General features: G+C 42.8%; 2 protein-coding genes across 8 annotated transcripts in view; one reads left to right on the top strand and one right to left on the bottom strand.

Moving 5' to 3' along the window:
• The first annotated feature begins 3,796 nt into the window (after window positions 1-3,796).
• KCTD6 (potassium channel tetramerization domain containing 6) lies at window positions 3,797-19,590 on the top strand. The gene is made up of 4 exons (XM_044452106.1): window positions 3,797-3,880; window positions 16,299-16,413; window positions 17,128-17,235; window positions 18,027-19,590. The coding sequence occupies exons 3-4, from the start codon at window positions 17,209-17,211 to the stop codon at window positions 18,711-18,713; spliced, it is 714 nt and encodes a 237-aa protein (XP_044308041.1). The 5' UTR covers window positions 3,797-3,880; window positions 16,299-16,413; window positions 17,128-17,208; the 3' UTR covers window positions 18,714-19,590.
• A 2,903-nt stretch (window positions 19,591-22,493) lies between these two features.
• Window positions 22,494-24,673, bottom strand: part of ACOX2 (acyl-CoA oxidase 2) — a 33,424-nt gene continuing 31,244 nt past the window's right edge. For all 7 annotated transcript variants that reach the window (XM_044452063.1, XM_044452064.1, XM_044452066.1 and 4 more), the window contains one exon: window positions 22,494-24,197. In XM_044452063.1, coding sequence (XP_044307998.1) covers window positions 24,135-24,197 — 63 coding nt within the window. In that variant the 3' untranslated portion in view covers window positions 22,494-24,134. The remainder of the gene's footprint in view (window positions 24,198-24,673) is intronic.

Raw genomic sequence — 24,673 nt, 5'->3', positions numbered from 1 at the left:
AGAAACCCAGGTTCATTCCTGCTATAACCTTGGGCCAGTTATTTTTTCTTAACTTGCAGGACTGTTGTGAAGATAAGCAGGTAGTGAGGAAGAAAAGCTGGATTAAAATGGGTAGGTGGACATGTTTAAGGACTGAGGCCTTTTAGTGCAATCTAGTACATACTCAATTGGAAGCCCCATTAAATTGAATGGAACTTGTTGGATTGCAGCCTCAGATTTAAGACCACAAGCAATTAGCCTGTTGAAAACTGATTAGTGATCCCCTAATACAAGTTTTACATGTTATAGAGTGGACATAGGGAACCTATGACTTTCCAGATGTTGCATGGTATCATCACTGGCTATCAGTCTATAATGGCTGGAGCTGTTAGGTCTTTGAATGCAAAACAACAAAAGTGTTTTTAAATAGTCCTGTATATTCATTTGCATTTATTTATATCCCATCTTTCCTTCCAAGAGGTCAAGATGGAGAATGTGGGGTTTCCAGGTGGCCTCCTATCCAGGCATGGGCCAGACTGAAGAATTTAGAAAGAATAAAATTGTTGCTTTGAACTGCACAGTTTTAGAAACAGGGCTTTTATAGATGGTGGGGTTGCCATCCATGGAGGGGACTGCATAATCACCATTGGGCTAAGGTGAAAATTGGTAACTGAAGCCTAACTGAGCTTTTCAGTTATGAAAATATATCCCACTGAAATACGGAGCAATGTTCCGGCATGCCACCTCAATGATTGCTGTTTGAGTAGCAGAGAAGAAGATAGTCCTGAAACAAAAGATGACACAGTTTGGAAGTTTGGCAGCGTTTCATAATCTGAAATTAGATTTTCTGCATTTTTAACATGAGTTTTGATATGCTGTTTAATTTTCTAGGTAAGGTTTTAGGCAATTCTGTTAAGTAACAACTTGCTAATTTAAAGGAATGACCCTTTGGCCCCAAGACATTTTCTGAGGGGCCATAGGATAGTTCAGATTTCCAGTTCTAAGACTGGAGACTGAGTTCTAACCCTGGTGTTGGGAACTGGAGCTCCAATACATCTACCCCTATTCTCTTGCAGCCAGCATAGAAAGAACTGTGGAAAGCAGTTCCTTAAAGGGGACATTTTGGGAGGGAAAGGAAGTGACTGGAGTGGGTAGGATGTGAGATACCCTGAAGCCACTCTGTCATCCTTCCCTTCCACTCCCAAATGATGTCATTAAATAGCTGGAAATGGCCATGTTACAAAAAAGCAGAGCAAGAGGAGTGGGGAAGTAAAGGTTACCAGCACTGCACTGGATAAGTGTGAACCTCCAAGGGTTGTATGCTTCGCTTCATCAGATTACACTTAAAGTACTTCTACATAATTTCTTCTCATAAGATCACCATTTTCAGCAATAGCCATGACTGGGAGTAAGGAAAATATTGGTTTTCTTTCTCTCAGGAATTTTGATCTCTGTTCATTTGCTTGGCCATTCTTCGTATTTGTTTCAGTTCTAGAATTTAAAACCACTGCGGCCAGCACAGAAGAACAACATATGAAAATTTTCCACCCAGCTACATATTTGGAGAACAGAAACCCATGAATTTGTTGGGATTATATACTATACCATAGCAAAATAGTAACATATACATGTCTGTATCTCCTGCATAACCATATCCTTATTCAGGCAATGTGGCTGGATTTGTGATGGCACAGTGTGTATGCTCCAGTGTATCTGCATGCTAGCCCCACCCTCCTTATGGTTGTATGTTCTCAGTGAAGGTCTGAAGGTGGACTATAAATTGCGTTTAATGAACACGTGAATGTTGGGACTTGAGGGGGCAGAACCAACTCATTGGGGTCAGCACAGACATGTGCCTCCAGCAACCTGCCTTGGTCTGTGTAAGGACATTGCATCTTGAGGAACTAACTTGGCAGCCTCCTACCAGCCACTGGATTAAGCCATATTATTCATTTAAAATACTGCTAACCCTTCTTTTTAGACTATCAGAGACCTATATAAGAGCCATAAAGATAAACATATGGAAAATATGATAGAATGGCATTATAAAACAAAGTAAAAGCTTTGTTTTTATAAAAACATCAGAGTAAATTTCACAAACTCGTATAATTTAAAAGCCAGCACTGAAATGATAGTTATGAGATGGTATTCCTGAGAACTATGTAGAGTTTCAGAATCAAAGAGTTAGCAAGGACCTTGGAGTTCTAGTTCAACGCCCTGCTCAATGCTATTGTTCAGCTGTAGCTTCCCTGACAGATGGCCATCCAGGCTCTGCTTAAATACCTTCAGGAAAGAAGAACCCACCAGCCCTCAGGGCAATCTGTTCCACTGCTGAAATGTCTCCTGTTAAGCTGAAATCTGCTTCCCTAAATTTTCCACCCACTGGTTGTGGACCTGCTCTTGGAAAGACACAGAGTAAACCACCTCCACTCTCTGCAGAACCTTTCAGATATTTGAAAACTGCTATCATGTCTGTCCTTAAATCTTTTTTGTCAACAAGCTAAACATATCCAACTTTCAACAGTTCTTTGCAGGACTTAGTTTCCAGACCCCTCACAATGCTAGGAGTTGTCTGGAGGTGTTGCAGTGCTATTGGAATATATAGCACTCCTGTTCCGGGTACTTCATTCGGTTTCCTGCCTCACCCTAGTTTTATTCCCCCACTCTCACAAACAATCACAGAACAGTGTCTTTTGTCCTTATTGGGCTGTTATGGGGAGCCCTTCCTTAAGCTTTCGTACAGCCTGAAGTGCCTGAACCTGCCTAATCTTGGAAGCTAAACAGGGTTGGGCTGAGTTGAAATCTGGATGGGTAATTTTAGTCTTGCATTGAGAGGCGGTTGGAACTGATGGCTTGCTAGGTTCCTTCCAACTGTATGCCTGTATGTTTATTTTTAATACTTTTTTAAACTTTAGGGTTCCTTGAAGTCCGCCGATGCCTCCTTGTACACCAATGGTGGAAGCACTCAGGAGACTGCTACCACTGCATGATTGCATATATACTTAGGGTGCAATCCTATGCATGTTGAGAGAGAGAGAAACGTCTTATAACTCTCAGCATTTCCCAGCCAGTCATGCTAGCTGCGGAACGGTGGGAATTGTTAAGACTTTGTTTCCTCTCTAACCATGCATAGCACCGCGCTCTTAGGCATGTGCATTGTTTGAAACGCCGCCCTGAAAGGCATCGGCCGGGTCACCAATTGTAATAAGCAACACTCTAAAGCTGCAACGGAGAATGTCCACCCTTTAGCCTGTGATGAATGAATTCGATCAATGACAGAGCCTGATCGAGGCTTTCAAACAAGCTACATGGCCTCTCCATCAGCCTGAGGGGCAGGGGAGGAAATAGCTGTTGAAATAGGCGGACTGTACTTCGAGTTCGAGTCTTTAGCCAGTTTTAGGCTCCTGCTTTTTACCGTTCAGCCAAGGCGGCAATCCTATATACAGGCTTCCCTTACCTGGAAGTAAATCCCATTGAAATCGATGGAGCTTACTTCCGAAGAAGCCTGCTTAGGGCACGAACGCGCTTCACCTTTTTGGCATTCGCAAACAAGGGAAGTTTTTCACTAGTCTTTGCTCGGTTGCCAAGGATTAGGCGGCGTCAAGAACCCGCTCCAGCTTAGGCCTTGCAAGAGCCGGGCGCGCAATTCCCGGGCTCTCCCTCCGCCGCCGAGAAGCTCCCTGGCCCGCTCCTCTTCTCTCCCTTCGGCGCAGCCCGCCTGGGCCTATCGGAGCAGGGCAGGCGCTGGGGGCGGCGCTGGGGAGGAGCCGGAGACGCGTCGGATTCACGCTCGGTTGTCTCTGCCACTCCGCCGCCGGCCTTTCCTCAGCCCAAGAGTAGCAAAGAGAGAGCGGCGGAGAAAGGGACGCGCGCACGGAGGAGCTTCCCCGTCTGTTCTCGAGTGAGTAGCAGAGGTGGGGACTTAAAATGGCGGGAAAGGGGGCCAAGCTAGGTGGTCTCCTCCGAGCCTGTCAAACGGAGGATGCTAAGCAGGGTGTGTGTGTGTGTGTACTTAGGGCGCCTGGATTCCTTAAGGGGAAGGTGGGGTTAAGAGAGAGGTGGGAGACCCAGAGCGCCTGGGTTCTTTTAAGGAGCCCGCCCGATCCAGAGGGAAGCAGGACGCCTGGGTTCTTCTGAGGGAGGAATGGGATGCAGTGAACAGAGTGTGCAGGCGGGATACCTGGCTCCTTTTCTGGAGAAGGGTGTGTGTGTGTGTGTGTGTGTCGGGGCGGGGGGTGCAGTCAGGAAGCCTGGATTCTTTCTCACCGTGTTTAAAGGATTTTAGAGCAATGCGTACTGGGTTTCGTTTTCTGTTTGTTTTATTTTAGTAAGGGGGACTTGTGTGAGGACATACTCTCCACCATTTAACAGTTCTTAGCTGCCTCAGTAGCATCAGATATTGGGTCATTCCTAGGGCTGGTAATGCTACTCTCCACTATTTCTAATGGCTAATATGAGAATATTTATCCATGCTAATGAATATATGGCATGGAGTCTGAACACTGGACTATTTTTGTATTAGCATGTGACTGTCACTAAGACTGCATTTCTAAGCTTACTTACCTGGTAATAAGTCCCACTGAACAAACATTACTTTTGAGCAACCCTGCTTGGAACTAGGGTGGCATAGACCTAAAGTTTGTTTTGTGTGTGTGTGTGTGTTTCCAAATGATAATTACCAGAATACCTGCATTCATTCATAAATGAGTTGCCATAAGTGAGTTGCCACAATGCTTGGCTCTTTTTCTTTGGTGAGGATTTGTCTGTAGGAAGCCAGAATTCATGACATCCTAGAGATGCAGTTGGGACCTCTGGTGTGAGGGAAGGGTCTGTAGAATAAACAGTGTGTATGCTTTTCTCCTTCTCAAATCCAGTTGGCTGGTGCAGTCTGCTGTTCTCAGTGCTGTCATAGGGATTTTCTCAAGGTAGTGCAATTGGGAAACGGGTGTGAAGGGGACCCTTGTTTGGGTTGGAAAGTGGTGGAGATTTTAATAGAGTTAATCACTTGGCCTTCTATTCCTTCTACCAAAATGTGCCTTAAACATTTCATCCTTGCAGATAAGCCACCAAGATCCAATGCAGCAAATAGTCATATGAATATCTCACTTTCTGTTCTGTAATCTTGTTCTGCTCTTCAATTGATTGTGTACACATTGATAAGGGCAGTACCTGTTTAATATGATTTGATCATGAACCTTACATCAGTAATCAAGTTACTGTGCTTTAAACTACATTGGATTTCTGAGCAGAAGTCCAAATCAAGTCAGAACCAGTTGACCTGCTTTTTGCATGGAAATAGACTTCTACGAGGGGTTGTACTGTAGTAAAAGACAACTTCAACAAGAGACATTTCAAGATACTTTAATGCCTGTGCCAGAATCTCCAAATAGGATCCAATATGGAGGTAAAAATCTTTAAAAAACTAAGTAATTGAAAATTTGCTACCCAAAACCTACTGGCTGAGTAGGATTGATTCACTCTGCCTAATAGCAGAGCTGGCCTTTGCTTTCAAGCGGTAGGGCAATACGGTGATTATTTCACAGCATATTCCATGCCTATGAACTAGGATGGTATTTTGTATCCTGGAGCATAGTCGTATGCACATTGTTATTGGATACTTTTATAAGAAGTTTCTATCCTATTTGTGCCTTTCAATTAGGATGGAAGAGATCTGAAAGGAAAAAGTGCATGGGTGGAGTTGCTAATCAATCACTCCATCAGGGTTGCTTTGCATTAGGTAGTGGCTTGACAGTCAGTAGTGAAGTAGCTGCATAGTAGGGTCACCATAATCTGTTGCATAACGGTCTGTGGTGAAATTTGCAATGAAACAGAAGCTTGCCTGGAATAAGTAGGTTAACAGCCCCAGGGAGAAATCCCCAGGAACAACCTGGTCATGGCTGTCTGTCAGCAGATGGGCCACTTTCCTGGTCCCCATGGAATGGGTTATGAACTGGGTCCTATGCCTGTGTGTGAACAAAGGAAGAGACAAAGCAATGACCAGCAGCTCATCAGTAGCTAGAACAGACAGATCCTGGATCTGATTGCAGAGTAGGTGTTTGTGAAAGAACATGAGGAAAGGAGCTTTGCCATCTCAGTGTTCATGTGTCACTTTCATACAGGAAGATGGCAGTGACTGTTCTTCCCCCTTCTGCTTTGGTGGTTGCAATAGAACTCTGTGTGGTGACAGCATGTACTGTTCAGTGCATCTAGGTTATGATTCTACAGGGCAGAAGTGCCCTTGAATGTTTGGCTTGCAGTGGCAATGATTGTAGTGAAGGACCTGCTGAGAGAGAACTTAGTTGCCTGTGGGGATGGTGCAGGTGTTATTACTGCTGAGTATTAATGAAAAGAGTGTTAGAACAAGGTGGTTGAGACAGGGCACAGTATTCACCTATAGCAAAGAGGAGGGAGGTTGGGAAGCATGGGAGATAGTCACAGCATCAGTATATTTGTAACTAATGTTGCCCTTTCCATTGCTTTTTGTGGTGCTTTCTTCTCATGTCCCCAGTTGTTGGGCATCTGTGTCTGGAATCCTACAGTGAGGTACTTATTACAGTTCTATGTAAACAAGTGTTACCAATGATACTGTACGTTCCTAGGAGTATTCTGGGGATCAACTGTTTTGTGCAAGGTGCTTCCTTTTGTGTAAGTTGCTTCCTATTTCCTCTCCCCAGAGCTGAGAGGAACAGTTGCACAGGCCCAAGTGTGTGCATCCTGAGACCAGAGAGAGAGAACCATCTCCTACCCACTAAGTGGTGTTTTTCATGAGTAGAATTTCTGTATTGGTGTACTGTGATTTAATGCTAACTTGCATGTTATCCTTTGCTTTATTTTAGTGACAAGAGCAAGGCATTTGGCATGATGGTGATTCTCTTGACCCCCCCACTCCTGATTGAACTCAATCTGAGATGGAGTTTTTTGTATCTGGAGCTGTGCAGGGCATAGCATAAGGGTCCTCTACTCCTGTGCTGTGTATGGACTATCCACAACTGTCCCATGTTAATTTCCTAACAGTGTATCTTTGCTGACAAAATATCTGTGCATTGTTGCACACTCCTGTTTACATTAGCATGCATGCATGTACAATGACCAGCACAGATCTAAGGAGGCCTTTGACCAGAAGTGTGGTCTGTGCACAATGTATTTATGCCCTGTGCTGTTATGAAGAGGAGTACACCCACCTCTGTGTATTTTCTTTACAAAAGTGAAAAATGGCTTGGTTAATATGCCAACCCCGTGGTATATTAGCCTGTATACTGGCTCTAATAGACTAATTAGAAAATATCAAATATGAAGACTGGGGATATTAGCATTTGGCAAATAAGAATGGTGGGCGGCACAGTGGAAATTGAAGAGTAAGGGGACTGAGAGATTCTGTGACCAAAGAAGCCTGGGTATTGGTTGAACACAGTGGGCACCAACCATCCTTTCTTATCTCAGCTTTAGTTTCAAGTTTAAAAATGGGACATAAGTATTAATCTGCTTAAGGCACTCTTTCCTGTTGTCCAGAAAGAGGCGAACGGATGGCTTTTGGATGAGCAAAGATGAGGATACTGGCTGGAGGCGAAGCACTCATTAGGATCCTAGAGCTGCCACAATCTCACTAGGGCTTTCCCTTAGAATTTCCAGTACGATTCAGAGATTGCTGCTGCCTGTTGTTGCTGCTGTTATTTATTCTGTTTCAGTACCACCCCATAGCTGAAGCTGTCTGGGTGATTGGCTATCTCCTTTGGACTCAAAAACTGATAATTAATTCAGATGTTACAAAGTGCCTTTGTGGCACTGTAGGTCAAATAGTGTGTGTGGATCCTGGCTTTGGGACTCCGCTGATGCTTAACCAAGGCGCTCTCTCTCTGGGTCTGCAAGCTAACAGATCTCTCTGGGCAAACAGCAATTTAAAAAGTACAAGGGAAACTCTGGGCCTGAAGTCATAGAAAAGGCACCAGAGTAGAACAGAGTTATGCTAGGGAAGAATCAGGAGGTATTACATTAAACCCAGTCAGACCCTGGGCCTTTTTCGGAATAGAGATATACCAATTTCAGGGAAGCTCAAGCAGAAAGAATGAAAATGGCTGAACTCCAAGGCAACTTAAAGGGAGCAATAGTTTGGTTCAAGGGAAGCTTCTTGTTAGGTGCTATCAAGTTGTCTCCAACTTATGTGACCCTCTGAATGAAAGCCCTCTAAAATGCCTTGTCCATGACCACTCTATTTGGCTCTTCCAAGTTCAAGGCTGTGGCTTCCTTTATGGATTCAGTCCATCACATACTTCATCTTCTGCCTTCAACTTTCCCTTACATGATGGTCTTCTCCAGTGAGTCTTGCTTTCTCATGATACAGCCTAAGTATGACAGCCTCGGTTTTGTTATTTTTGCTTCTAGGAAAGCTCTGGCTTGATTGATCTCGGACCTACTTGTCTGTCTTTCTGTCCATCCAGGGTATTTGCAAAGCTCTTCTCCTACACCATGTTTTGAATGCCTCTTGATTAATTTACAGGCAGCTTAATGTAACATTTAAAGCAAAAAGTATTGTCAAGGTAGGGCTTGACATTGCTGACCTGCCTGGGAGGAGGAAGTATTTAAGAATCAAATTATTGCTTCTCCTTTCTCCCTTTAGGGGCATTTGATTGGTTAGGTCAAATCCTGGATTTGGACTACTCCTGGATTAGTAGGCTGGGTGGTGGCATGGCAACAAGGCAAGCATGTGCATGTTTCAAATAACCCTTTTTAATCAAGGGGAGGAAGGATATATTCTATGGCTCCTGTGCTTCTACAGTGGTTCAGAGTTTTACCAACTTTCCTAGCAGCTTTTCAGGCTGTACCTTCCAGAAGAAAAATGGATTCTTGACCCGAGATAGTGGGATAGTCTGAATTAAATTCATAATGCCCAACAGTGTGTCTGAGAGCCTGGACAACTGAATCTCCTCTCTAAAATGTGCCAGTGTGTTGTTTTGCCAGTGAGTCTGTCATGGTGGTGGTGTGCTTTGCAATCTGATTTCTCCTGTATCCTATTGGATGTTGGATCTTGAACACAGGATTGTTCTGTGAACCTCTCATTCATTGTGCAGATTTAACAATCAGCAAGGGCTAGATGGTCCACAATACACTGGGCGGTAGTCCATCACAGTAGTGTCTGTAACCTGATTTTTGTCCGTTCATGTCCTAGTGGATGGAAGGTGCCATGTTGTTCCTGCCCAAAGTCATAGAATGCTTCCCCTATACCTATTATTTTGTATATGTAGATAAGATTATTACCATGTTACTCTTGTTATTACCATGATGTGCATCAGGTTAACAAGTTGAGAACCCTTTCCAATTAAAACATGGCAGTTAGTAAAGTAGTGCTAAATAGCTGAGTGATGAGTCACTGAATATGTTTAAAGACTATTCATTGTTAAAGATGAATATTAATTGCATTGTCACTGCATGTGGAATGTTTTCTGGCTTCTTATACCGGCTTGGTTCCTTATAACTTGAGTCCTACTGAACATTTTCTTTCTTTCTTCTTTAGAATGCATATGCCAAATTCTGTACATGTTTGAGAAGGGGAGAAATTCAGCACAAATGGCACTGCAGTTCTCCTTGGCGCTAGGACACATGCTCCATCTGTTACATATATAACGTATCTCAATGCCAGAGGCAGGAAACTTGGTATAATGGGATGTAATTGTCAGTCTGGGAACAGCTTGAAAGGCTGACAGCATGGAGATTTGTAATAAAAGATACAACTTCCTTTTAGTTAAATCTTTTTAAAGCCCTTTTAAATCTGCATTTCTCCTAATGTCTGTAACATCTATATAGGTGGAAAACGCACTATTGGTGAAAAATTGGAGGGTGGGAGGAGGAGCCATGGTGCACAGGGAGAATGCAGGCTTTTCACATAGAGTGTCCTACTGGGTTCAGTTCCTGGCATCTCCAGTCAGAAGGCTCTTTGGCAGCAAGCCTGGAAAAGAGCACTTCCTGAAGCTTTGGCTCAGATGGGCCAGTGGTCTGACTCCGTGCCTTGGTTTGTACAACACAACAGCCCACTGTAGCTTAATTTACTCACAGGGGCTGTTGCATCATGCCGGGCAAATCCTGTTGGCAGGGATTGTTTGAGGGTTAGACAACAACTTGGCTTGTTTTAGGGTTATTTTAGGGTTGTCTAATCCTCTGAGCATTCCTGCCACCTGGGTTCTCATGACACAAGAAGCTGTGGCAAACCCATAGCTATCATGCAGATATGCCACACAACACAGCAGTCCTCGCAAGTAAATTAAGCCACAGCAGGCTATTGTGTCATGTAACCCATTTAGCATAAGGCAATTCACTATTTCTTTAATAGCTCTGATTGCCCTAGTAGACTGGACTTCCCTGTGTAAGTACCCTCTAGATACTGTAGACTTCAGCTTCTAGGTGCCTCTGCCAGCAAGGTCAGTGGCCAGGAATGCTGGAAGTTGAAGTCCAGACATCTGGAGATCTACTTTCTGCCTCCCTCTGTAGAACATCTTCCCAGTAGTTTTTTCAGGCTTGGATCTCGTGTTCTCTCAAAAGTTTGTGCAGTGGGTTATGACTCATTAACTGACATTTACACAAGCTGGGGTCCTTCTGTAGTGGAACCATATGAATATTACTTTGGAGGAACACTTCAGAGGTATACACTAATTCATAAGCTTAACCATGTATCCTCCAACCTGTTCATTTGAACATCAAGCAAAATACCCTTTCAGATTCCTAGAAACCAGTGTGTATAACTAACTATTCACACAACAACTTGTTGAAGTCCTGAGAATGTATTTAAATTATTAAATAAAATAATCCGATTTTAGCTCAGATGCCTCAGTTTTATTTTCAGCCCCTATGTATTACATTCCTAATAATTTTCTGTTAATATTATCAATGTTGGCTGCTAATCGTGCTGTGGCACAATTGGGTGGCATACAAATGTTTTAAATAAATAAATTGGACACATAAGAGTGCTCATTAATGGCACCTTTTCAAATTGGATAGAGATAATCAGTGGGGTGCCACAGGGTTCAGTCCTGGGCCCAGTACTCTTCAGGCATGCAAATGTTTTAAATAAATAAATAAACATCTTTATTAATGATTTAAATGAGGAAGTACAAGGAAAGATGGCCAAATTTGCAGATGATACAAAACTGGGTGGAACAGCAAACACCCTGGAAAATAGAATGAAGATCCAGGGTGATCTTGATAAACTTGAATACTGGGCTCAAAGCAACAGAATGAGATTCAGTAGGGACAAGTGCCAAGTTCTCTACATAGGAAAAAAGAAACCAAATGCATTGATACAAGATGGGGAATACATGGCTCAATAGAACTGAAAAAGAAAAAGCCCTCAAAGTAATTGTGGACAATAGGCTAATCATGAACCAACAATGCGATGCAGCTGCCAAAAGGACAAATGCTATTTTGGAGTGCACTAACAGAAGTATTACTTCCAAATCATGAGAAGTAGTAGTTCCCCTATACTCCTCACTAGTCAGGCCTCATCTGGAGTACTGTGTCCAGTTCTGGGCACCAAGATTTAAGAAAGATGCAGAAAAATTAGAAAGAGTCCAGAGGAGGGTAACAAAAATGATCCAGAGTTTGGAAACACTGCCTTATGAGGAGACACTGAGAGAATTGGGCATGTTCAGCCTTAGGAAGAAAAGACAGATGGGGGACAAAATATCCCTTTATAAGTACCTCGAAGGCTTTCACAAATAGGAAGGTCAAGAGCTCTTCTTGATGATGCCGGAGTTTAGAACATGGAATTGTGACAACCTAGATCAAGCTTAGTGACAGATTTTATTTTCCTGGGCTCCAAGATCACCGCAGACGGGGACTGCAGCCAAGAAATTAAAAGACGTTTGTTCCTTGGGAGGAAAGCTATGGGAAATCTAGACAGCATACTAAAAAGCAGAGACATCACCTTGCCGACAAAAGTTTGTATAGTCGAGGCTATAGTTTTCTCAGTTGTAATATATGGCTGTGAAAGTTGGACCATAAGAAAGACTGAGCACTGAAGAATTGAGGCCTTTGAATTGTGGTGCTGGAGAAGACTCCTGTGAGTCCCTTGGGCTGCAAGGAGATCAAACCAGTCAGTCTTAGAGGAGACCAACCCTGACTGCTCTTTAGAAGGCCAGATACTAAAGATGAAACTCAAATACTTTGGCCACCTAATGAAAAGGAAGGACTCACTGGAGAAGACCCTAATGCTGGGAACAATTGATGGCAAAAGAAGAAGGGGACGGCAGAGGATGAGGTGGCTGGATGGAGTCACTGAAGCAGTCGGCGTGAGCTTAGGTGGACTCCAAGGGATGGTGCAGGACAGGAGAGCCTGGAGGAATGTTGTCCATGGGGTCTTGATGGATCGGGCACGACTTCACGAATAACATAACATAACAGATTCAGGCTGGGCATCAGGCAAAAATTCCTCACTGTCAGAGCAATATAACAGTAGAACCAGCTGCTTAGAGAGGTAGTGGGCTCTCCCACAGTAGAGACATTCAAAAAGAAACTGGACAGCCATCCGAGTGGGAAGACGTAACTTGGTGTTCCACAACAGCAGTGGATTGGACCTGATAGCCTTCATGCCCCCTTCCAAATCTACTATGATTCTGTGAAAATTAGACAATTATTTCTCATTCGCACACATGGCAATTGCATTTGTAGGAACCTTCTTCAAATGATTTTGGATCCTTAGAATATGGATTGAATGTATGTTGTCAGCCTTGATCCAGCCAAAGGTATTTGTGGTTCCATCCATTCAGAACTACTGAAGCAAAATAGTTGAGAGTCATACCGCTCAACATCGCAATCCTATACATGTCAACAAAGAAGTACATACCTACTGAATACAATCTCTTAAGTAAGAGGAGGTAGGATTGTAGCTTTAACTTTATGAGCAAACCAAGTTATACATATGTTAGGTTGCTATTCTGTGTTTGACAAGAAGAAACTATAGCAAATAGTTCACAAAACAAAGGAAAAACTGGAAGCAGAGGAAGACTCATGTAAAATCAGATCCTGTTTGTAAGGAAGTTCATGGAAATTCCTAAACCTTTTCATATTTTTAGCTTGGAACTTAAGGACAGCTGATTTGAAGGAAAAGCTTTATTGTTACATGTCATCAAGTTGTCTTTGATGTATGGTGACCCTATGCATGAATGCCCTCCATAATGTCCTACCCTTGACAGCCATGCTCAGCACTTGTAAATGGAAGGCTGCACATTCCTTTATGGAAATGAACCATCTCATATTCTGTCCGTCCTTCCTTCCTTCCTTCCTTCCTTCCTTCCTTCCTTCCTTCCTTCCTTCCTCATCTTCTGCTAGGAATTTCCCTAGCACTATTTTCTTCTCCAGTGAGTCTTGCATTCTCATTATGTGCCCGAAGTATGACAGCCTCAGTTTCGTTGTTTTTGCTTCATCAAGTTCTGGCTTGATTTTCTGTAGGACCCACTTACTCATCTTTCTGTCAGTTCAGGGTATTGGTAAAGCTCTCCACCACCATCATGTTTTGAGCACAATTTTCTTCCTGTTATGAAACTTTCTTCATTCTTCTACTTTCACACCCATACATAGGGATTGGGAATTTTCTTCTGGTCAGATTGTGTGTTTCCCTCTTGGTCTCTGAAGCATTCCTAATCTAGGCTTGAATTTTCCTTTGCTTTTTTTAGATCTTCTGGAAGAGAGCTCTTCTTTTCCCTCTTTTGCTATGCGCTCTCTCTTATTTGCCCCTGGTTATTTTAATAGTGCTTTTTATTCCTGTGTGATCGTTGCTCAAAAGTTGCATCTAGAATTCTTATCCTTTTTCTGTCACCTTTTGCTTTTGATTCTTGCCTGTCCTTAGCGATTGTAAGAATTTTTCCATCATCCATGCCACATTTCTTGCAAGATTTTGTTCAAGGTGGTTGCATCTGCTCTGAAACTGCAAGCCCAACAGTGTGTACCAAGTGGGCTTTTTCAGTGGAAGTTTGAGAAAATTCAGGGTATGTTTGTCCCCTTGGAAAATAGTCCTTAGAATTTGCAAGGTAAAGTCATTGGGCAGAACTGGCTGCTTGTTAAAACCTGGATGATATGCCATTTTATGAGAGGCAATAATCGGTCACTGCACATTATCGGTTTCTTTGCTTTCAGGGTTAGCGTTTGAAAACTAAATTTCTGTACTACTAGCAGTCCTGGAGACCTGCACTAAATCAGTGAGGCATCTGTGTATGCCTCTCTTTTTGTGCTATGTGTGAGTGTGTTCATGTGCAAAGAGGGTAAGAAGAGGCTTGCCTGAACTAATTGCTTTAATAAATTATTCATTCTGGTGCTACGCAGCAACCTTGTGATCAAATGCTGTCTTTTATGGTGTGGAGGAGACAGGGAGATGTAAATCTTCCCCCAAAGAATAGAGATTTAGCCATTTTTAAAAGGCCTTTGGTATATTACACGTAATGGAAGCCGATCAGCCAAACAAACTAATTGGTAACTGCCTTATTTCTCATCCTTTCAAAATTTAAGTATTTATTTACATTTATTTGTAGGCTGCCTATAATTGCCGAGGCCTTCCTAGGTGGCTTGGAAGCAGTGACTATCCATAGGTTGTCGGTGGACATGCAAGAATGAGGGGAATGCCTCAAACATCTCTTTCAATAACATCCTGTGATAATTTCGAGTGATAATTCTCATTACCTCACACTGTTTCCCAAAGCAAACTTTTTATCAAAAGCTTTCAGTTTTGTTTTCCACACTTAGCTGTTCTGTCAGTGAGTGGAGGCAATGTAGCCCACAAAATGTTCAGAAGAAATAATGAGGGAATGATATTGAGCAGAGAATAACTGAGGCTGCTCCTCAGATTTTCGTTTTGGAGATGAGGTAGGGTTCTGCACTCTTCCACAATGACTGACTTCACAAGATCACGGAGGAGAAATAAGCTGGGGAATGATTAGCATAATTACCTTTGGACCAGGTTAGCTTGCTGATGGATAACTACTGAAGCTCTGGCTGTTGTCCAGTTTAGTCTGTGGTAAATCCAGGTAGTGCTGGGAAAGAAACCTGTCTGAAACTTTGGAGAGTGTTTGCCAGTGCAACAATAAAATTATTTATTTATTTATTTATTTTCTACGGGTGACATAGCTACTTTTCAACAGCAAGAAGGTGCCCCTGGTGATTATGGTATGATGCAAATGCCTCACAGTGTGTGTGCAAAGCTGCAGTATGCACCATTTTGTGATCTTGGTTTTAGCTGTTCCCATGCCCTGTCCTCCTGTGCTAATGATTGCTCCAGGAAGGGATATTGAGTAAAATTTTTCAGAGCTGCAGAATAACATTGTTGCAACTAATTAGATGAACCTTCAAGAGAAGAAGGCAGCTAACGAAATTCAGTTTGCATTGAACCAATGCTTTGTATTGCAGAGGGTTCATGCTTTGCTGTAGAAATGTGGGTCACCATTCCGACAAGTTTGCAGTTCTGTCATTGTGAGAGGAATAGCGTGCTGCGGCTGAGGCGCTGCTTCTTCCCTAGTGCCTTGCTGACAAGAAAGAGCCTGTTACATTGTGCTGGAAGGCTCATTCTGCCTCAGTAGTGAAAGAGTTTCCAGTTTGGAGTCTATTGAAGCTAAAGAGCAATTTTTTTCTGGGTTTGAACCACCCATAGTTACTAAACATTGCTAGGATGAAATCGTTCTCATTCTTCTTTTGCTGGGTGAATAGAGAAGAATATTTCAGGAAGACAGCTTGTTTGCCAGTCGTCTAGCCTTTAGAATACCTGATTAGACATCAATGTTGATCTATTTTTGATGCCAAATACTTGATGTTCCTGCTGTTCATCAATCAGAGGGAAATACTTGCCTCTGAGATGGGGAAATAGAATGTAATCTCTTTTACATGAGCAAACACCATCTAGATTAATCCTTTGCGCAATGCAAACTTTAAAAGCTTTAATACCAATTGAACTGTCATGACTACCTAAAGAATTCTGGGGGTTGTAGTCTGCTGAGGGTGTTCAGAATTCTTTGTTGGAGATCTTTAGTCTTCTTGAAGATTGACTAGTGTTGCACAGAACGTGGCATAATATGTGTTTGCTGTCACTGTGCCGTACCTACCCAGAATTCTGCTGGGTGAAGGAATGAGGGAGTGACTCATAGTCGACTGGAAATGCTTGCAGTAGAAATGAAGTATTCTTTGGGGTGAGATGTTTGAAACACTTGAATTGTTTTTACATACCTCTTTTTGTAAGAATACTTTAAAAACTAGATGCTGCTATATTTTCTTTAATACCTAGAAGTCAGTTTGAAAACATGTATGTGCCCAATGCTCAGGTGGTTTCTGTCTTTCTGTTCCCTACATTTCAGCTGGCTCTGATGAAGTAGAGTGAAGCAAGCGGGCAACTTCCAGTCAATATGAAGCAAAACCTATGATGACTTGCCAAGGGAGAATCTGGAGTGATCATGTGCTTGTGGCTATCTAGTGAGTAGCTTGAAGAAGTGGCTCTACACACCATCCTGCTCTAGGTCCAGGACTTTATGATGGATCATGCAGCTTCCTTCAAAGCTTAAAAAAAATATTGCCTAATTTTGTGCACTGTCTCCCAGCCAGTTGCATAATGCATTTATTGCCAAGATGGCTAGCGCATCTTGATTCTTGCACAGCTTATAACACTGTTGTCTTATTTTCCATTCCCTTACTTAAGTGAACTTGGAGGCACAAGTATTACTTAAATGGAATAAATTTCCGCATCAAAAAGGTATATCCCGCTCACATACATGTGCATGCGCACACATGCACACACCCAGAGCAAGAGGGAGATCTTTAACATGTACTGGGCAGTGTTTCAAAACTGGTTGTTTTTGCCCATGTAAATTTGTGGTATCTTCAGAATACAGATCATCTTCAGAGACCAGCTGCTCATTATTTAACACAGGCAGTGTACAGAATGATTACCATTTTTCCTCCAAGGCACAGCTTCTCTGCTTAGCTCTAAAGGATGCAGGAAGGTCGGTAGAGGAAGGTATTCTTTTGTAGACTATTGTACTTGAGTTGCTTTGTAGCTGAAATGCAAGACATGGACTTCTGGCAGAAAGCCTGCCTTTTGATGGGTAGGAACATTGCTTGCTTGTTGTTGTTGTTGTTCTCCTTGTAAGTGTTCATAGTCTGCCATGCTTCTTCCCCCGCCCCTTACAGGGAGGAATAAGTGGTGAATTGTATAGCCTTTCAAAAGACTTCAAATAAATCCTGGCTCGCGTAGATCGCGCATTGGAACAGATGGATAATGGAGACTGGGGATATATAGTAAGTATTTCAATTGGGCTGTGGAGACATGGTAGGTTTCCCCAGGGGTTGTGTGTGTAAATCTGACCTTCTGTGCTCTTTTCCCAGGCAGATGGCCTAACACAAATGCTGTATTTAGTAGCCTGTAGGTACATTTATTAACAGAACAGAGATCTACAGCCAAAGATTTGGCCAGTTAATTTCCTGTATCAAGTAGGGCAATGAGAATTGGGGTGACCTGGTGTTTTTGCTGGTGGAGGGGCCCTTTATTTTTATGAATCTGATGTTTAGGTTTATCCAAAACAGTTCTGCTACTATATATTTGTTAGTCTTTAAAGCTCTAAAATATCTGAACTTGTTAAACTCGTCCCATTCTCCTTTTTGTTAATACTCACATAGCAAGGATGGGCAACCCCTTTGGGCCTGTGAGTACTTAAACAATTTGAGAAACTGTTTTGGACATCATGGCACAATGTCAGTTATGAGAGGCCTACAGAGTTACAAAAAATAAGTAACCCACCCCATGATTCCCTACAAAGGAGAGGTGCTGAACAGCTCCTTCAGACTCACAGCTTTCACTGCTAACAGAAGCCTATGTCACAGAAAGCAAAATCTTTCTCTCTTACCCCATCCTTACTTTGCTAATTTATTCAATTTTTTAATAATAGTGAGAGCCACACAGAGAGTTCCCATTTAATTTCTTTAAAGTGCTGGTAGTTTCCTTACAGCGAGTTACAGTGAGTGGTTTGATCTGATTTCACCATGTTCTTGTATTTGAAAGAGCTGATACCTTTTCTTTTTCATCCCTCAAGATGACCGAACCAGTCACTCTAAATGTGGGTGGACACTTGTATACAACCTCGCTCACCACCCTAACACGGTACCCTGATTCAATGCTGGGGGCCATGTTCAGGGGGGACTTCCCTACTGCCAGGGATTCTCAGGGCAATTACTTCATTGACCGAGATGGACCACTTTTCCGGTACATTCTCAATTTTTTACGGACATCAGAGCTGACTCTGCCTCTGGACTTCAAGGAATTTGATCTGCTTCGAAAAGAAGCAGACTTTTATCAGATCGAACCTTTAATACAATGTCTTAATGACCCCAAACCTTTGTATCCTATGGATACCTTTGAGGAGGTGGTGGAGCTTTCCAGTACACGCAAGCTGTCAAAATACTCCAATCCAGTGGCAGTGATCATAACACAGCTAACCATCACAACCAAGGTCCATTCATTGCTGGAAGGCATTTCCAATTACTTTACTAAATGGAATAAGCATATGATGGACACTAGAGACTGTCAAGTTTCTTTCACATTTGGACCGTGCGACTACCACCAAGAAGTCTCTCTCAGAGTTCATCTGATGGAGTACATCACAAAGCAAGGCTTCACTATCCGAAACACGAGGGTCCACCACATGAGCGAACGAGCCAATGAAAATACAGTTGAGCACAATTGGACTTTCTGCAGATTGGCACGGAAGACTGATGACTGACCGTCCTTCCGTCCTTGTCTTTGGTTTACTCTTCAGAAGTAAAGTAGCAGCTTCTCAGAACAATGTATTGGAGACCAGAGCCTGGCTTTGATTTAAGCAACACTGCAGGCTCTCTTTATTTTGTTATGAATATTTATTATTTGAGTCTTAAGGACTGGAGAAAGGACATGCTCTGGCCTCTCTCGTCGTTTGTCTTGTATGAAACATATGCATGTGCCTGCTCAAACTCTCAAGACATGTTTTTTAATTGAAGGATGAAGCAAGAAGACATCCTTAGAAAAACGTAACTACGTTAGGGGAACCTTTTCTGTGGTGTTTACACAGTACAGTGTAAAGTGCTAAAATCACCTTTTGGTTCAAACTGTGTTTTAATCCATCTGATGCTGTAACAAAGCACTGGGGACTAAACAGAGGATCCAGTCCAGCATGAGCATCTCCTGCAAAGCCGCATGGAAAGGAATGGGAACAGTGCAACAGGTGTAGAAATTCCCTCTGGTCTGTAGCCAGTATTGTTAAGATGCTGCTGGAGAAGAAAAGCTACCATCAAGTAATTTAACCTAGTTTTCCTAGAGCAGTAAGCAAGCAGTATTATACTTTAGTTACCAACATACTTCCAAGAGCAACCCCTGCCCTAGTTTTTTTTTCAAAGGTATGGTATTTTACAGTTATGGCAACTGTTTCTTTTCTATGCATTATAAATCAAGCAACCAAATATTATCTGAAACTCTAAAAATAAAATTAGAAGTATTTATATTGGATTCTGAATGAAAAAAACATCCCTGTGGTTGAACTCTTTTATTTTTTACTGCCTGGTGCAATATTATTCCCAAGTGTAATGCTTGTCAGCAAGAACCTAATAAAAACATCCGATATGGAAGTGAGTATTGTAATTATTTGTTTTTGCTTTCTTAATAAACTTACTTTTACATTTCCTAGAATAATGAGAGAAAAACCATGCAGCTTCCCTGGGGGAGAGCACACCTAGAAAACTGTTCATTTTAAAGTAACAGGTAGGGTTTTTCAAAGCAAGCAAAGTCATAAGAAGTTTGCAATGAATTTTAGCAGGAATCTCAACTATAGATGGAAGCTAGGTTGAACAACGTGAGTAGAATGGTGGAGATCTTAGCTTTCCCTTAGGAGGAGGATGGCCAGCAATCTGGGAAAGCAAAAATGCCAGCCTGCATCACTAGGGAAATTTTAGGAACCCAGAGTTGTTTCTCCACTCCTTTCTCTCTCTGTGATCTTATACCATCAGAGTGCTTGTACTTTGCTTCTGTTAAAGTGCTAGTAGAAACCAACTTGTCCTGAATCTGCCCATACTGGCCAAAGCAGACGGTACAATTCTGGGCTTGCCTAACAACATTAGAAGAATGCTGGGTTCTCCAAGAGTATCAAAGGCATCCATTACTATGTGAATTTGTGTTTACATTGATGCAGAGAAACTTATGAGACAGCAAATACATTTAAGTGTTTTTTATGCAAAGTGCGTATTAGCTCTTTAAACTGTATGCTGCAGACAGAGCGTGACTGGTGCCATCATATGGCACAGTTGGGTAGTTCCTGGCAACCCATGAAGTCCCCAGGCTGAGCTCCAACCTGGTGCGATCCCTAGTTTGTTGCTCCCGTGATGCCTGAGACACCAGCTTGAAAAGCTATTTAGGGACAGAGCTGGTGTGCGAAACTGAGAGCACCCCCCCCCCCACACACACACACACACAGACACCACCATCCTGCAGAGGACTCGTAGCAAGCTGACGAGGTCATTGGGTGGTGGCACTTTGTCTTCCAAGGCCCAGTGCGGAATGGAGATGCGCTGCTGCCCATCTCCACTGGTCCACAGTGCTCTCAGCCCAGAATGCAGTGTTTGGGAGGGAAACTGAGGCACTGAGGGAAAGGTGACAGTGGCCACTCTCGCCTCTCTTCGCAGGGGTTGGAAAACGAATGAATGCATTTTATGTTGATGGAGGCTAGAATGAACCCTCTGGTCCCCCAAAGCTCCCCACCCTGATGCCAGTTCAGCCTCAGGATCTCGACATGGTTCACTCGGTCTTGTCTCCAGTCAGCATGCCTCTCCGAGGAATGTCGTATCACTTGAGTCACTTCTGTTCTGGCAGGATCCCTGTGGAGTTTGAGAAACTAGTAGCAAAGGTGGCTTAAGAAGGAGTGTGCAGTAGTTTTGGGGGGCAGAGGAATCAGATTTCTTCCCTGCCAGGGACACGGTCCACTGCGGGTACCTAGCCCAAAGAGCAATAAAAACCTAAAAGCAGCCTTGTGCATGGCGGTTGCATGTTACTGAATTTTATTCTGTAGCACCTGTTGAATTTAGAAGTTTGCAACAGCACCGGTCTCTCTCATTGCTGCTTAGCACTGTTTTATCCTGTCACCACCTTAAGAGAATATTTAGAATAACTTAAAACAGGGATACTTGTAGTGATGCAGTATAGTAATGTAATAATTTTAGTGGCCTGTGTATAGGGTAATACATGAGAAGAAATTGGGGGAAATGATACTATTTCATACTAATTAAAGAGCCTTTAAGGTCATCTGTGCCTCAAGTTTTTGACCTCGCATAGAACGCTCTGCTGGAGTGTTATATTTAGGTGTTTTGATGCTAACCTATTTGAGAAGAATCATTGTTGAGGCATTAGTGCATGGGTCCTCCAACTACAGCCTGCGGGACAGATCCAGCCCGCCACGGCCATTTATCCGGCCCACGCTGCTGCCCACCACCCGTGTGCGCACTCGCTGCATGAGTAGGGAGGCAGTGACTTGCTCGCTCGGAGATGGCTTTGGACTCGCTGGGAGGTCTCCAAGCGAGTGAGCCGCTGCCTTTCAACTGGTCTCCTATTGAAAAAGTTTGAGGACCCCTGCATTAGTGTCTCATAATCCCCAAAAGGCTTAATTAAAAAATCTTGCTTCTTCTGTTACTGCCGTTATAGGGAATGGTGCATATGCCTCCGACAGTAAACAACAACGAGACCTACTGTGCAACTTTTTGGCATGGATGTCAGTTTTTAATAGCTAGGAATGTTAGAGAGTTTTGGTGGCAAGGTAAGTCTGCTGTGGCTCCATGAGGCTACTTTGGTCTTTAGAGTCTGCCATAGCTTTGTAGATGGCTTGAATCAAAATTCAACAGCATACAGCTCAACAAAGATTTCTTAGGACTATGACAGACATCTCTTCATCTTAAAAACAAAGTTTCTAATCCCCATGCCATTAGTAGTGGAGTTTGAATAAATAATAGAAGAAACTGCGATGCTTTTCATGGCCAAAGTGAAGTAGTTCACTCTCATTTCTTTCTTATAAATGCCTGTTTCATATCAGTTTTGTGAGGTAATTTTAGTAACAGGCTGTATTGCTACAAGGTACGACTAGCTCTTTATCACCATCCCAAGTGCACCTCATCACACAGTCCTGTCTACACTGAATCAAGCCTACTGAATTCAGTGGACTTGTTCCCACTTAAATGTACATGAGGCTACAGTTTAAGTCTCCAAAATGAGAGAATGGCCTCAGAAGATACATATGAACTGAGAACATGGAATTCTGCAAAGGAAATAGCTCTGTAAATTTAAAAGCAGGAATAGTTTGACCATATACACAAAAACCTGCTAGGTTTCACCCAAGTCATGGGAATAATTATTTGCAACCTTAAATCCAGTTGAGATTCTGGGGACCCCGACACCAAGTCTTCTAAATTTTTTATCCAGAAATCTGGCAGTCCTTCGTGGCTACGGCAACATCAGTCTAAACATTTCAGTAGTACAAAAGACACAATGAGGCACAATGTAATTTTAATAGCAAGGGTTATAATTATTTAATGTATGGATAGTGTAGTCTAAAAATTAAGCCTCACCATTTCACATGATGGATCTTTAAAAAAATAATTTAGGGATACATTTTAGAATTACATCATGGTGATCTGTGGACGGATAAAGAATAGCAATTAAGCGCAAGCAGACCAATTTCCCATTACACTTCTCTGACAAACTCATTAGGCGACCTCAGACAAGTAACTCCTTGCCTAAGCCTTCCCTCATTACATGTTTATTCTGCCTTTCCTCACTGATTTCGCAGCACTGTGCCTCTTCCCACCCACCCTGCTGCACTGTATCCTTGCGTCTACCCTGTGAGGTAGCTTGAGCTGGCAGAGAATAATTGCCCTGTGAATCACCCAGTGAGTTTTGCAGCTAAGTGTATATTACACCCAAGCCTCTCCAGTCCTACTCCAATACTTTATCCCAACCTGCCCTAATCTGGTGCCCTCTATTTGTGTTGAACTCCATTTCCCATCATTCCCAGCCAGAATGGCCATGGCTTTAAACAGAAGCAGGAGGGCTGAACTCATGTCCAGAATTATATTCTTATGTCACAGATTCTCCTTTTCCCTCTACGGTTACTTTGCATGCGGCACTCACATCAACATGGAGAACAAGGCTACAAAGTAGTTTTAAAAAATGTACAATTATATATTCAAGAGTTGGCAGTTTTTAAGGCATGGCCATTTTTACATATTAGAGCCTTGGATGGCAGATGTGCAAAAGATACCAAAACCAGCAGCATTAAGGGGCAACCCAGTGCAAAAGACCCTTTACTAGTGCTCTCTCCATGCAGGAAAACATGGTGATGTATTAGAATTCTAGGCACTGCTTCAGCACTGAAAATAAATTGTGGCAACTGCTGAGCGTGTCTTGGTAATACATACATTGCTTCCTTCATCCCTTCTGAGATTTATATCATAACCCGTTAGCCATTAGGATGCTATGTATTGTCAAAAATCTGACCTAGTATCAGCACTCAGCAACCTTGTTGAGAGCTTCACTGTTCCAACCAGGCAGCTCAGCCCTCTTGTTTGTCCTTTTAGACCGCTGGGTCGAAAAGCCACCATTTTGGTTTCTTACAATGCTCTCAACAATGCACAGCAGTGTCCTGGTACACTGCAGGGCATTAAAGTGGTGGCGGCCCAGCAGAGGAGGAGGAGAAGACCCCTCAAAACTGGAACCAGCCCTGGGTGCTGCTGTGGTGAATCCCTTTTCTAGCACCCCAATGGCAATTGTGCCACCATGAAACTTGCTCCAGGAGACCATGTATGAGTGCCACTCTGGACATAATAGAACTTGTGGATGGGTCCAGCAGCAGCTGGAGAGCTGGACTGCATGCAAAGTTTTAGCAAGTCCTGCTGGGAACAGTGAGGGAACATAACGGTTGGTCTATTTGGTGACCATAAAAGGTTTTGGCCCTCCCACCTCTTGCTGGCATTAGCTAACTACCTTCTATTTGCCAGAAAAACTCCACAGAACAATTTGATTGGTACGTCTCAAATGCAGCCTGCAATTACACTTTATGGACTGTATTACTGATAAAATAGCGGTGTTGCTTTGAGAGCAGCATGAAAAGGAGCTGCTTTGGATCCTTTCTTTTTTACAGCTTTGATAGAGCATTCTGGAAAAGTGGTTTCAAATACTTCTCGAAGACCTGGTTCCCCTGTTAGGAAATAGAAAAGGAAATAGGGTGTTAAGTATGTAGATGAACAATGGCTCTCAGAAACCTTACCACTGCCTAATTCAACATTTCACCTTCATCAACTGTTGAGTGTCAACTACAAAAAACTCCAGGATCTGGCTGGTAAGTTTTCCTGGTCACATGTCTAAAACTGGTACTGAAAAAGTGGGGACTTATGCACAGAAATTGGGGTTTGTGTGCAGTTTTCCTAACTAGACCAGTGCCATCTCTTGCTTACCTCCTCTCCCATCTTCTCTCATCTTCCCTTCCTGCTGGTGGCAAGCTTCTTATTATGGCCCTGCATCGAACAGGGCTTCTTGTCACATTCCCACCAAGCTATATAAGCAGGGCTCTGTGCTACGTTGTCATTGACTGATAAGAAAATACTGCAGAGCAATATTAAGCATACAGTATCTCTTGTAACAGGCAGAAGATCTAATGATATATAAAATATGGAA

The sequence above is a fragment of the Varanus komodoensis genome, unplaced genomic scaffold (assembly GCF_004798865.1).
Source record: "Varanus komodoensis strain SLA01 unplaced genomic scaffold, ASM479886v1 scaffold6_4, whole genome shotgun sequence".
NCBI lineage: Eukaryota > Metazoa > Chordata > Lepidosauria > Squamata > Varanidae > Varanus > Varanus komodoensis.
Note: the sequence above shows the minus strand (reverse complement) of the source record. Positions and strands in the feature narration are given on the sequence as shown.